Source organism: Caenorhabditis briggsae (assembly GCF_000004555.2).
Source record: "Caenorhabditis briggsae complete genome, chrIII, whole genome shotgun sequence".
In the NCBI taxonomy this organism is placed as follows: domain Eukaryota; kingdom Metazoa; phylum Nematoda; class Chromadorea; order Rhabditida; family Rhabditidae; genus Caenorhabditis; species Caenorhabditis briggsae.
Window position 1 is genome coordinate 10295378 of NC_013490.2, and position 12632 is coordinate 10308009.

General features: G+C 38.4%; 4 protein-coding genes across 4 annotated transcripts in view; 1 reads left to right on the forward strand and 3 right to left on the reverse strand.

Moving 5' to 3' along the window:
• Positions 1-1869, forward strand: part of CBG06869 — a gene marked incomplete at both ends in the record, with an annotated part of 2866 nt that extends 997 nt beyond the window's left edge. The window contains 3 exons of the mRNA XM_045244340.1: positions 270-488; positions 708-1023; positions 1195-1869. Coding sequence (XP_045093329.1) covers positions 270-488; positions 708-1023; positions 1195-1869 — 1210 coding nt within the window. The remainder of the gene's footprint in view (positions 1-269; positions 489-707; positions 1024-1194) is intronic.
• A 2505-nt stretch (positions 1870-4374) lies between these two features.
• On the reverse strand, positions 4375-5543 carry Cbr-glb-1 (the record flags this gene model as incomplete). Its single annotated transcript, XM_002642411.1, has 2 exons — positions 4375-4663; positions 5350-5543. The coding sequence occupies 2 exons, from the start codon at positions 5541-5543 to the stop codon at positions 4375-4377; spliced, it is 483 nt and encodes a 160-aa protein (XP_002642457.1).
• Positions 5544-6643: 1100 nt separating this feature from the next.
• Positions 6644-7075, reverse strand: CBG06866 (the record flags this gene model as incomplete). Its single annotated transcript, XM_002642410.1, has 1 exon — positions 6644-7075. The coding sequence occupies one exon, from the start codon at positions 7073-7075 to the stop codon at positions 6644-6646; it is 432 nt and encodes a 143-aa protein (XP_002642456.1).
• Positions 7076-10545: 3470 nt separating this feature from the next.
• The window catches only part of Cbr-grl-25, a gene marked incomplete at both ends in the record, with an annotated part of 3654 nt that continues 1567 nt past the window's right edge, over positions 10546-12632 (reverse strand). The window contains 3 exons of the mRNA XM_002642409.1: positions 10546-10731; positions 10777-11940; positions 12149-12216. Of these exons, the coding sequence (XP_002642455.1) occupies positions 10546-10731; positions 10777-11940; positions 12149-12216 (1418 nt within the window). The remainder of the gene's footprint in view (positions 10732-10776; positions 11941-12148; positions 12217-12632) is intronic.

The window sequence follows — 12632 nt, forward strand, 5'->3', positions numbered from 1 at the left end:
TGTCGGCGACTTGAAAAAAAAGCTGTCAGGTGCCGTGGCCTAGGTTTCTCACTGAAAATCCTCGTCACCCGGCGGCACATTTTTTTGAATTTTCTTCCTTTTCAACGCCGTTTTTCGGGGATTTCGGTTTTTCTTTGAATTTTTTCGCAATAATATTCGGAAAATAGATAACTTTTAACACATTTTAATGCAATAAAAATTTTTGGTCGGAGTCCCCCTTTAACTAAATGTCTTTAAAAGTCAAAAACTTTAAATTTTTATTATTTCAGATTCGACCTCTCCCTCTGCTCCAAGAAAATGACTCAAATGGTCAAGGACACGAGAACTCTTGCATCTAGTCATAAAATCCTATTCAAAGCGAGCGCATCTTTAATAGAAGTCAAATTTCTAAATGAGAGAAAATTGTTGTGGTTTGATTTTGGAAGAACTCAGTCAAGGGACCAAATGAAAGACCAGAGAAAAGTGGGAAAAGTCTTTCTTTATTATGTGTGAGTTCGCAGTGAGATTATCAAAAAGCCAAATTATCTCTGTTCTTGTGAGAGATATCAAAAAGTGGCCAACTGGTAAAGTACTTTTGATTTTGTAATATGTTTTTTGTTAGTTATCTATGTTCTATATCTCTCACAGAAACGGAAATAATTTGGCTCCAAGTTGAAAGGGAATTCCGTTAGAGTTCGTATCGTAGTTTATTATCCACCATTTTTCAGTCAAAAAAGTTACTCTGAACCGGGCCCAATGAATACATTTTACGTTTGCTATCCGGATAATGTTCGTGGAATGGCTGAAGTCTCCAAACATCTTGTCAATTTGTTCCCGGGACCAGTTGATTTGGAATTCTCAACATCTTACAACAAAAATATTGCAACTGTTTTTGGATATGAACATTGTCAACAATTGGAAAGTCTTCGAATTTGTGGAGGGGTAATTATGAAAGAGCTCATGAAACAGATATTTGAGGAAATTACGATTCGAAGGAAATTAGTGGTTAAACCGGATATAGATGATGAATATATGATTTTGGAGGTGAGCTACTTTCTTAGCTTTTGTCAACATTTGAGAAAAAAAATTATCAAAAGTTATGAAGGACCATGGTGAAATTAGCTACAGTATGCTGAAATTAGCTACCGGAAAATAAATTCATAGAAAATATTTTAATTTCATCCGTATTTTAATGTTAAATGTTTCCAATTTCAGGCATTGAAAGTGGAAGACTTGCATCTCTCGAATGCTTATTCCTGGACATCAGCACATCTTCTCCAAATGGAATGCCGTTTTGTACTTTTACAAAAACATTACTTCTCTTTAAAACATGTCGAAGCATTTGCCAAACATTGGTTGGAATCTCCCGACTCCAAAATTGAATGGGTTCGATTGGGATGGAGCGATCAGCCGCGGATTTTGAGTTTCGAGAGTTTAAAAACTAAAAAATGGGATAGAAAACAACGAGAGATGATGTATTTGTATAGTTATGAGAATGTTCCGACACGATTGGATTGTTCAAATGGATTCGATATTGATAAGGAGAATGGAGATTTGGCAACTATTGTGATTGCAAGAGGAGAGTTATATTTCTTGGTTTGGAATGAACGATTTCCGGAGAAAAAGAGAATGGAGAAATTGCCGGAGGTTTTAAAACCATACTACAAACAATTAGAAGATTTGGAGAAGGAATACGATGATTCTTGTTCACTGGAACGCCTTCTTGCAAATCCATCGTTGAGAATTGAGGAATTCGTTGAAACTTATAATGTGATACGTGGGATGGATGCAGAAGTTCGATTGTCTTCTGTCGGAAGAACGCAGAGACGACGAATTTTTGATGAAATGTTCCGGAAAATTGATTATCAGGATTATATTAATATGTCTTGAATTTTGCTTTATTGAAAAAAAAAACTGTTTCAATTGACAAAAATGTAAATAAATGTAAAATTATTATCAGGCTTTTTTGCTAAGATATCTTATTGAAAAATTCGATGTATTCTAGTTCAGAACTAATGAAAATCTACTGATACCACAAAGTTTTTGGCCTAGGGTTTCCATTTGGGGGGGGGGGGGCGATTCACCCGCCCAAATGGTAACCCTGTTTTGGCCAAATACACTTGGGTCGAAAAACGCCCCAAATAACTTTTAGACCAGAAGAGATTTAAAGGTGGGGGGACAGGAGATTTTACGGGGGATTTTTGGGGCCAGAGTATGCATTCTACCGTAACGGTGTATTAGGTTGGCGGGAAAGTCTTTGTCACTCTGTTTGTTTAATCACTGTTCTCGTATATGGAGGCTGTGTATGATATCGACTCTAGTGAATAACAAGGTGATAAGAACCTTCCATATAAACAAGTCCCCATCTCCTTCCCTGCTCCTCATCTGTAATTGAAACGATATGTTTGTTCCCACTGCTATTCACATCAGACATGTTTTGATTTACCTCTTCCTATCTCACACCACGATGAAGGATTCGGAAACTTTCTTGAAGAATGTGTACAACACACATGCCCCTCACTACAATACTATTCGCAATTGGTTCCATCGTTTCGAAAAAGATGACTTCTCGCTCGATGAAAAGGATCGCTCTGGGAGACCCCGTGAGTTGGATTTGGACAAGCTGAAGCACGCATTGCAATCGGATCCATTTCAATCTAGCCGTGAACTAGCTGTCACATTCGGAGTTCACCATAGCACAGTCCTTGAAGGTTTGAAGTCTCTTGGAATGAGAAAACTTTTTGGTCGATTCATACCTCATCACCTGACTCAAGCCAACCTTGACCGCCGAGTCGACGATTCGATTACTCTTCTCACTCTCCACGCGGGCGATCGATGGCTGGACCGGCTAATAACCGGAGATGAGAAGTGGGTCTTCTACGATAATCACCACAGGAAATCCCAGTGGGTTGGAGAAGGAGAGAGCCCACAGGATGTCCCCAAACCCGACCTTCATCCGAAAAAAGTTATGCTCTCTGTGTGGTGGGGAGTGGACGGCCCCATCTACTGGGAACTTCTGCCCGAGGGCAAAACAATAACTGGAGACCTCTACACTACTCAACTACGAAACCTCAAGAAAGCAGTCGACCGTTCGGCCCTGAAAGACAAGAAAGTGTACTGTCAACATGATAACGCTCGCCCACATGTTTCGAAACAAGTGAAGCAGGAGCTGATGGGATATGGATGGAATGTTCTCCCTCACCCCCCGTATTCTCCTGATCTTGCTCCTTCCGACTATTGGTTATTTGGCGATATGACACGTGCCTTCGAAGGAAGAAGCTTCAATTCCCGTGGAGCGGTCGAAGCGGCACTCAAACAATACTTTGCCTCACGCCCGGCTGGATTCTACCGCAATGGAATCCATAAATTGAGGGAACGTTGGAGACATGTTGTTGATAATGATGGACAATATAATTAATTATTCGGTTATTTTTTCTTTGAGAAATAAACTATTGAAAAAGTGACAAAGACTTTCCCGCCAACCTAATACAACGGTTAATGTCACTCTGCGTACAGATGTCGCCCTCGCCTTTATGTATGCAATCGGGCAGCGGCTTTCACTTTGCACGCGTAGCTCAGTCGGTAGCGGCGCCGCACCTTCAACACTCGCCTCGACAAGTTAAACTCATCGAGGAGCATATTTAAACGTAATTTCGACAACATTATTTTTCTCATGTCCCCCCACCTTTAATAATTTTTCGTGGATTTTGACGTGGATTTCACCAATTTGTTTTTAATCAAAAAGTTGCAAAGCGTGATTTTTTCACCCAACGTTTAAAAGTTTGATCTTCAGCCGAATAATTCAGCAGCGGATTTTTTTTATAAAATCTCACGTTCGCTGGGGCGCCATTACTGACCCGTTGCCTTGAACCCCAGTGGCAAATAACCATTTTTCTAAATTTGGATTTTTCTGGACATGTTTTTTCCTATCAATCACACGACACGATTTTTGAGGGGCTCTTCTATTAGAGGAGTTCTTTTGAGAAAATATCTCTTTTAATATGTTTTACAGTATTTTTCTGATGTTTCGAGAATAGACCCGTAATAGAAGAACCCTCATACTATGAAGTTTGAGCAAATTTTTTTGCCTTCTATGCGAGATATCAAAAATGTTTAAATTGATAAAATGTTTGTGGCATTCTTATGAACATTTTATCAGTTGACAACTTTTTTATACCTTTGACAGGAACCGAGATATGTTGGTTCAAAGTTACGATAATCCTTTTTTATTTTCTGATCTTAAAGGTTTTTCAGAATCATCCATTAATGTTTTATTTTGTACAAAAAGGGATCATAATAATATAAGTAAAACAAAATAAAAGCTCATTCTTATTTCAAAAAAGCAATACGAGAACAATGGGGCAAAAAGTTGCAGGCACAGCCTTTTCAAGAAATCTAGTGAACGTATGGAAGATTCGAGTTCTTGAGATGCACTTGACATTCGGCATTGAATTCCTTTCCAAGTGCCATCCATGCGGCTTTTTGTTGGTCATTCAATGATCCAGTCGACTCGAGATATCCAGTGAATACGGTGAAGAATGCCATCCAGAGAGCTGGGTCCATTTTGTAGATACGATGACGGTTGATGGTTTCACGCACGTACGCTTTGAAGACTTCTTCGTTGGTGAAGACGTTGGCGATCAGATGGCAAGCGAGGAGAATTCGTTGTCCTTGTTTGTCGAATCTGGAAGTGAAGAAGGGTTAGCGGAGATTTGAAATTTCCGATTTTGTTCACATGTTTCATTTTTTCACAATGCAAAATTCCTACTTTCATTTCAAAAATTAATTGTTTTAAGTTGATGCTAACTTTAGAGCACTACAAAAGTAGGATAGAGCAGACTAATAGTTCTGAAACTTCTCAAATAGGCTAAACAAAAAACGAGCTTCCTTTTTGTCTCGAAAATGTTTTTTTCTTGTCTACTGTAGCTTTCGAGATGAGTGCCTTTAAAGATAGGATACCTATGTGTCTCATTTTCAACAGGCGTAGTTAAGCGAAAAATGCGCGAATTCAAAATTATTTTTTTAAGGTTCCGGAAAAAAAACCCTGTGTATAAAGGCGCATATCTCAAAAACTACGGTAGTTGCAAAAAAGGTGTTAGAGAAAAAAATGAAGCTCTACTTTTCAAAAAATGAATCTAAACTTTTAGAGACCTATTTGTCAAGTTTCAACTCTGTAAACCCTCTAATAGAATGCCATCATATAATTACTCGTTGACCTCAATTATCTTGGTTGTTACAAGAGATATAAAAATTTTGTCAACTGATGAAACATTGATAATATTATTACAAATACTTCATCAGTTGACAACTTTTTGACATCTCTTATAGAAATCGAGATATTTGAGCTCAAAGTGGCTTTACACAACCAACCTTTCACTCTTCTTCACATCCTCAGCGGTAAACTTTTCGGCTCCTTTAAAATAGACACGAAGATCTGGGAAGTTGGTGAAAAAGTATTGATAGAAGCCGTTTCCATTGGCAATGCCCTTATCGGTGGTTCCAACCATTTTCTCCTCGAGAGACTTGACACAAAGGTCTTGGATTTCTTGGCGAGTCATCGACATTGTTCTGGAATATTCACAGCATTAAAGAAGCCTAAGAAAAAAAAAGAGCTTTCGGAAAAAAAAAACATTTCTTCCTCTTCTCTGAATAAGAGTGTAGTATGAGGTCTTCTGCCGAAACCGCGTCGACTTTTGACTACCTCTTAGACTCCGCCCACTCCACCAAGCTCCGCCTCCTTTTTCTTTCCGATCTTTTGGTTTGTCTGGGCTCTCTTCATATCTAACAGTGTCTAGTTTTGGAACAGAAATAGTATTAGAAGGGATGATGGTTTTGGGAGGGTTTGAAGGTCAAATAAACTTGGAGTAAACAACCCGAAAATGCAACCAAATAACGGGAAAATTGTTTTTTTCGAGTGGTTTTGGAGGGGCAAAAAAGGAAATTAGAAGGGAGCGAGATAGTGAGAGACGCAGAGATTGTAGATGCACAAAAAACACTTTTTATCGGTGATGATGTCTATTTTTGAAAATTCTATTGAACTTTTGAATTTAAAACTGATAACAAGAAGAAAAAAAAGGAAAAATTGGAGTCAAGGATTTCTAAGTAAACTGAAACTTCTGGAACTTCCTGTTTTTAACAAGAAAATATTTTTAAAATTCGTAAGAAATTGAAAAAAAAGGTAATCGAAATCATCAAAACTGAATTGACCCCAAATTTTAGCGGTTCGGCATGGAACAAGTAGGTCAAAATAAATGTTGTGGGTCTGAATTTTTTGAACTTTTCAAATGTTCAACAAAATCTCAAATTTTCGGAATCTCGAATTCTCAGAATCTCAGAATCTTATAATTTCAGAATCTCAGATTCTGAAATTACAAGACTTTCAGATTTTCAGAATCTCAGAATCTGAATTTTTGAATTTTTGAATCTCTGAACTTCGAATTCTAAGATTCTCAGATTCTGATTTATCCTCATTCAAACTAACAACTTCCGTGACTGTTGGGTATTTATTTTAAAATTATTTTCTCCGAATTTCCGAAAATGATAAATTGTCACGACACCTTATTAACTTCCTTCTGAACTTTTTTCTCACTTTAACAAAAAAAATTTTATAAACCTGAATTATTTTTATTACTGGCAAACATTGAGCAGAGAAACAGAAAAAAAATCAATTGACAGTAACCAATTGGGATCTAGTCACACATTTATAAATCACATAGATTCCGATTCCCATCGTCGTTGGAATCGCAATATTTGCAAATGCGGGAGAGCTCAAAAACTGGGAAAATGCAGATGGACCCTTTTTGATTGTAACTGGAGCTGGAGCTGCCGCTGGTTGAACTTCTGGAATCTCAGATTCTGGTAGCTGTCCGATGAGATACTCCTTTGCCATTTCCATTGCATCCTTCGAGTGGCCAACATCATCGAATTCGGTTGTTGAATCGAGTCCAGCCAACTGAGTGATCACTTCGGCACCTCCTGGATGTTCTTCGAGGAATTTAGTGACATCATAGACTTTTCCATGGAGAATTATCCAACAAGAATCCTCGTCACTATGTTGAGCAACTTCTTCCGCTGTGATTATTCGAAGATCAGACATTTTTGATAGATTCTGGAAAACAAATTTTGAGGTTATCTATATTTCTCGGGGTTGAAAATCGGGAAAATGAGAAGTAAATTAAGGAACTGAAAAATGAAGGTCCCAAATATTTACGTTTTGAGGTTTTGTGAAATTAAGAAATTTCGCAATTTTAGGAAAAAAAAACAAATATAGGAAACAGGATCTAACTTTAAATATGCAAAAGTTGCATTCTTTTGTTTAAAATTAAAATTTGAGTTTCGAAATTTTATAGTTTTTTTTTCAAATTCCGAATATAACTCTCAAAAATCGTGCATGTTTGGAAACTTTAAGTTCTTTGAAATATTTTTGAATTCCCGCCAAAACTGAAAATTCTATGTCATTTCTAGAAAAATATCAGAAATGACAAACTGAGAATTTTCAGCTTGTGTGGGAAATCAAGAAATTCCAGAACATTCTAGAAGTTTTCAGCAATAGACGACCAAAACTTGAGCCTTGCATAATTTGAGGCTATTTTTTGAAATAACTTTTAGAAATTCGAAAAATCCTGAATATTACCAGGATTTGCAATTTTTAAATTTGAATAAATCTAAAAGAGAGAAGGGTTCCGTAACTTTAAATTTTGAGCCTATTTTTCTCGGTTGCTGTCAAAGGTATAAAAAAGTTGTTGACTGATAAATTGTTTATCATAATATCAGAAGCGTTTCGTCGGTTGACCGTTTTTTATATATTTTATGACGACAACCGGTTATTACTGAATTTGAACGACTCGTGTAAATTTTGATGTTCCAAGATTCGTGAACTTTTTAAATCCAAAAACCTGAAATTCTAGACGATTTTCAGATTGTGTATTTTTCTTCTCCTTTTGTTTCTCCAATGCCGATTAAAAAATCAAGAGATCGTGCTCTAATGTCATTATAAAAAGACGAAAACAAGGTGTAAAAATAGTGTAAATCGGGTGTGAACGTGATTTTCGAAACGTCTATTTCCACACGTGTTTGCCAGGCGGTTGGAAATTGAAAAACGAGGGAGAGAGAATTGGGAAAAAGATGCAATGATAAGATCAGAGAATCACAGGTCATTATGTTACTCTCCACACCGATCAACTACGTTTTGCTTGAGAGAGAAACTAGAGAAATCTCTTATTTTGGGTTGGGCGGTGGCTTAGATTTCTGTGTTGGGTGAATAAAAAAAACATGTTTACTGGGTTTTGCAAAAAGAAAGAAATAATTGGGACAAGATTATTGAGAAAAAAGATAGAGAGAGAATAGGAAAATATGGAGTATATATAATCTCTCCAAGATTATAGGAAAAATAACAAGAAGGTGTTTTTGACAGAAACTTGTGGTTTGATGGCGGGAAAATTTAGTCATGTGGAAAATTTCGGTGACTTGGGAAAATAAATCTATTTCTGGAAACAGATCAAATGAGCAAAAAGCCAAAAAATTTTCAGAAAGTTGCAGCTTTTTCAAGTGGAAATTTATTTGGTTTTTTGAACAAAGGTTAACATTTTTCAATTTTCGCAGTTTGAGTTGGAGGTTCTAAAAATTTTAAAATTGTGAATTCTTCTAAAAAAATGAAAAAAAGCTCAACATTATAAAGAAAAATTGACGATTAATTTGATTTTGGAAGTTTCCGGAGGTTGCGAAATTATCTCATTAAAAAGTTCACAAACTATGTTTTTACCGAAAACAGAAAAAATCGGAAAAATCACGAAGTTTGTCTACATTTCCTAGACAAAAGAACATCGGTCTTCTAGGACCACAAAAATCACAAAACGTGTCATTTTTCACCTATATCATCACTTAAATGATGACAAATATAGTTTGAACACTCTGCGTCTCTCACTTTCCTATTGTCTCTCGTCTCTCGCAACGTCACAGTCTTCAGTACTCTCGGAGAACATTTGAAACGAGACGAGAGTGAGGAGACGCAGACAGCGAGAAAAGTGAATTTTGTAGGCCTACGGCGGAGAGTACGTGCGGTCGTGAGGACACTTTTATTTTTCGATTCAAAAATAATTGGGACACTTTTGAGGGAAAACGAAAGATTGGCACGTCAACAACTGTCTAGGGGAACTTCAGTTGATTTGGACTTTTTTAATGGATGGAAAAAGGAATTAGAGAGAAGAAGACCAAATGATCATAAAGTAGAAGAATGAATGGAGGGGAGGAAGAGCAATTAAAAAAAGATTGTAAAAGAAAAATGCTAAAGAGAATGCAAATTGACGAAACTCACAGGAAATTTGAATTTTGCGAAAATACCGTATTTGCTTCAACTAGAGAATGGTGCATATGGGTCAGAGTCATGGCACATGATCCATATTATTGGGAAGCTGAGAACGCGTTGATAACGAATATGAAATCAGAAACTGCTAATCGGTAGATAGCTCCGTCACCTAGTAAATAGAAACCCATCTTATCACTTTGACGACACTTTGAGCTCAATCATCTCGGTTCCTATGAGAAATATCAAAAATCAGTCAACTAATTAAATATTGGCCATATTATGGTAAGCAATTTACTAGTTGACAGTTTTTTGATACCTTTCACTGGGACCGAGATAGATTAGCTCAAAGTTAAACGTAAGAGGTTTTATTAGAGTGTTCAGGGTAAATTAATTCCAAAGACTCTCAAAAAAAAAGTCCGGGATAGTACTCATGACTTCACATTTTGCTTTGGAATGCTCACAAGCTCACCAAAAGGGTTAATTTTCAAAACTAAACTAAATTTTAAAAAACGTTTTGGTTATATCGAATAGTATGATAAGTATTTAAAAAACTGCAAACTGACTAGAAAATTCAAAATTCTGATTTTCGAATTCCGAATTTTGTAGCAAGATTCGAAAAAACAGGATCCTAAATACATGAACAATAACCAGAAGATTTATTGTAGCTTTTGTTTTTCAATATTTCAAAAAATTGTTTTCTTGATATCCGTATTCCCAAGCCATGTTTCATTAAACACATTACAATAAAATAAAAATAAAACTATCCATAATTATGCTGAAGCTAAATAATCTATGAATAAAACATGTCTAATATAATAGAATTCTAAGTGAGAGCAAAACAAATCTTTTGGACCAGAAACTACCGTAAGACCTGAAAAAGAAGGGTCCCCATTGTCCACTTTGACCAAATTTATCTATATTCTAGTACGAGCTATCAAATAGTGATCAACTAGTAAAATACTTTAGGATTACGGTAACACGTTGTCAGTTGCTCACTTTTCGATATTTTTCACAGTAATAGAGAAAACTTGGATCAAAGTTGGAGAGCCGTTTAAGAGGAGGGAAGGTATTTCAAACTTTTGGCTAATTGTGTATTATTTTTCTATTCCATTATAACATTTTGAACAGTACAATTTACAACTTTAAAGTTTCAATAATTTATTCTTGAGTCTTGAGAACTTTTCTCATTTTCACGAATTCAATTACAAACGAAAATATTAATAAACAGTTAATAATAAATAGTTGAAGTTGTCTGTCATAATTTAAGCTTTTCTGAGGACATAACAAGCGAAAGTGCTGGTCTTGATGAAGCAGTGCTCTCTGTGTTCTCCTTCGATTGGCGAGAGCCCTTGCTCACCGCATGCCACGTAGAATTCTCCACTGACAAGACGAGACTTCACACGTTGAGCAAGCCGTTGCATTGAGGATTCTGGATCTTCGGTGATGGACTGAAAATATCGGGATATAAATAATCAAATAAAACTATACCGTACCTGTCTGATCAACTTCCTGAGTCTAACCGAGTTACAGATTGGTGTGTCATCAGCGGCTCCTCCTTTTGAGAATCTTCTGTTTCTGAATCCAGCTGATCCTCCCTCATACTCCTCTACATCCTCTTGAGCTTCATCATAGTTGGCTCCGTTTGGTGCTCCACCAGCTCCACTGTATCCACCTTGTTGTGCTGCTGGTACAGCGACTGCAGCATCACCTCCTCCCGAGTAGGTTTGTGCTGGTGCTGGAGCTGGGGCAGCCGCCGATGCATCTCCACCTCCTGAGTAGTTGCTGCCTCCTCCAGAAGTTGCTCCAGCGTCACTTCCTCCTCCAGAATAGCCTCCAGCAGATGGAGCTGGCTCTGGGGCGGCAGGTGCTGCGGATTCCGAGCTTCCGGATGATGAATAGTCTCCACCGGATGGTGCGGCTGGTGCGGCTGATTCAGATGATCCGTAGGATGAGGCTGCTGGTGCAGACTCGACTGGTGCAGACTCTGCTGGTGCGGATGATTCACTTCCTCCGTATGATGCTGCTGGAGCGGCTTCTGGAGCTGGTGCGGCAGCCTCTGGTGCTGGCTCTGGGATGGATTCGGATGATGAGGATGATCCAGAGTAGCCTCCAGCTGACGACGATTCTCCTCCGCTAGATGAAGATGAAGATCCAGAATATCCTCCTGAAGACGATGATTCTCCTCCGGTTGAAGTTCCAGCATCTCCTCCTCCAGAATAGCCACCAGAAGAGGAAGAGGAGGAGGTCGCCGATGAATCACTCCCTCCAGAGTATCCCCCTGATGAGGTGGATTCGCTTCCAGTAGATTCAGATCCTCCTGAGTAACCTCCAGAAGATGATGATTCTCCTCCAGTTGATACGGATTCCGATCCTCCGCTGGAGTATCCTCCAGACAAAGATGATTCTCCTCCAGTTGAACTTCCGCTAGAGTATCCTCCAGAGGAAGACGATTCTCCTCCTGTGGATCCTTGGCTCGAGTAGCCTCCAGATGATGATTCTCCTCCAGTTGATGCTCCAGAATATCCTCCACTGCTTGAAGAGGAAGATGATTCTCCTCCAGATGAGTAGCTAGATGCCGATGCTGTATCTCCTCCGCTAGAGTATGAAGTTCCGCCTGAGGAGGATGAGGCTCCTCCGTAAGATGACCCTCCAGAGCTCTGGAATCATAGAAGCGTTAGAGAGAAGCCGAGGGGTTTGGCGCGCTCCTAACCTAAGTATTAGCGGCACTCGGTTATTTCTAACAGGGTCAAATTAGCTTGATTCTAAGCTAAACCACTAGTATGGTACTGTCCATATAGATCCAGTAGAGAACATTTGCATTAGTAACTGAATACGGGTTATCAGTGAACTACACAAACAACTTACCATTACTTCGTTGATATTGATATGGGTAACTTCCAGAAGATTCCAGAACGTTCTACTTGTATCTTTTACTTGTATTTCATTTCGTGCGATGCGTTAGAACACGACGTACACAGGTTCAGAAACATTTATATACAGGACACAGGAGATGGGAAAAAATAAAAAAGATTCGAGAAAAAAAAACTAGGACACTTGGTTCTCTCACTCTCTCGAGATGCACTTTTCTAGAGAGCTTCTCGTCGATCACAACATAACATAATAATGATGGATGGGATGGGTCACATATGTTAAATTATGCCTTGTTGAAGAAGCGCGAGAATCTGAAGCGTTGTGGATAAGAAGAACCACCACTTGCTTGTTCAGAGTATCCTCCGCCGCCGGATGGGGCTGGGGCAGCGACTGGTGCCGGTGGTGGTGGAGGTGGTGGTGGTGGTGGGGCAGCATGGTGCGTATATATCCTCCATCCTCCAGAGCTTCCAGCGTATCC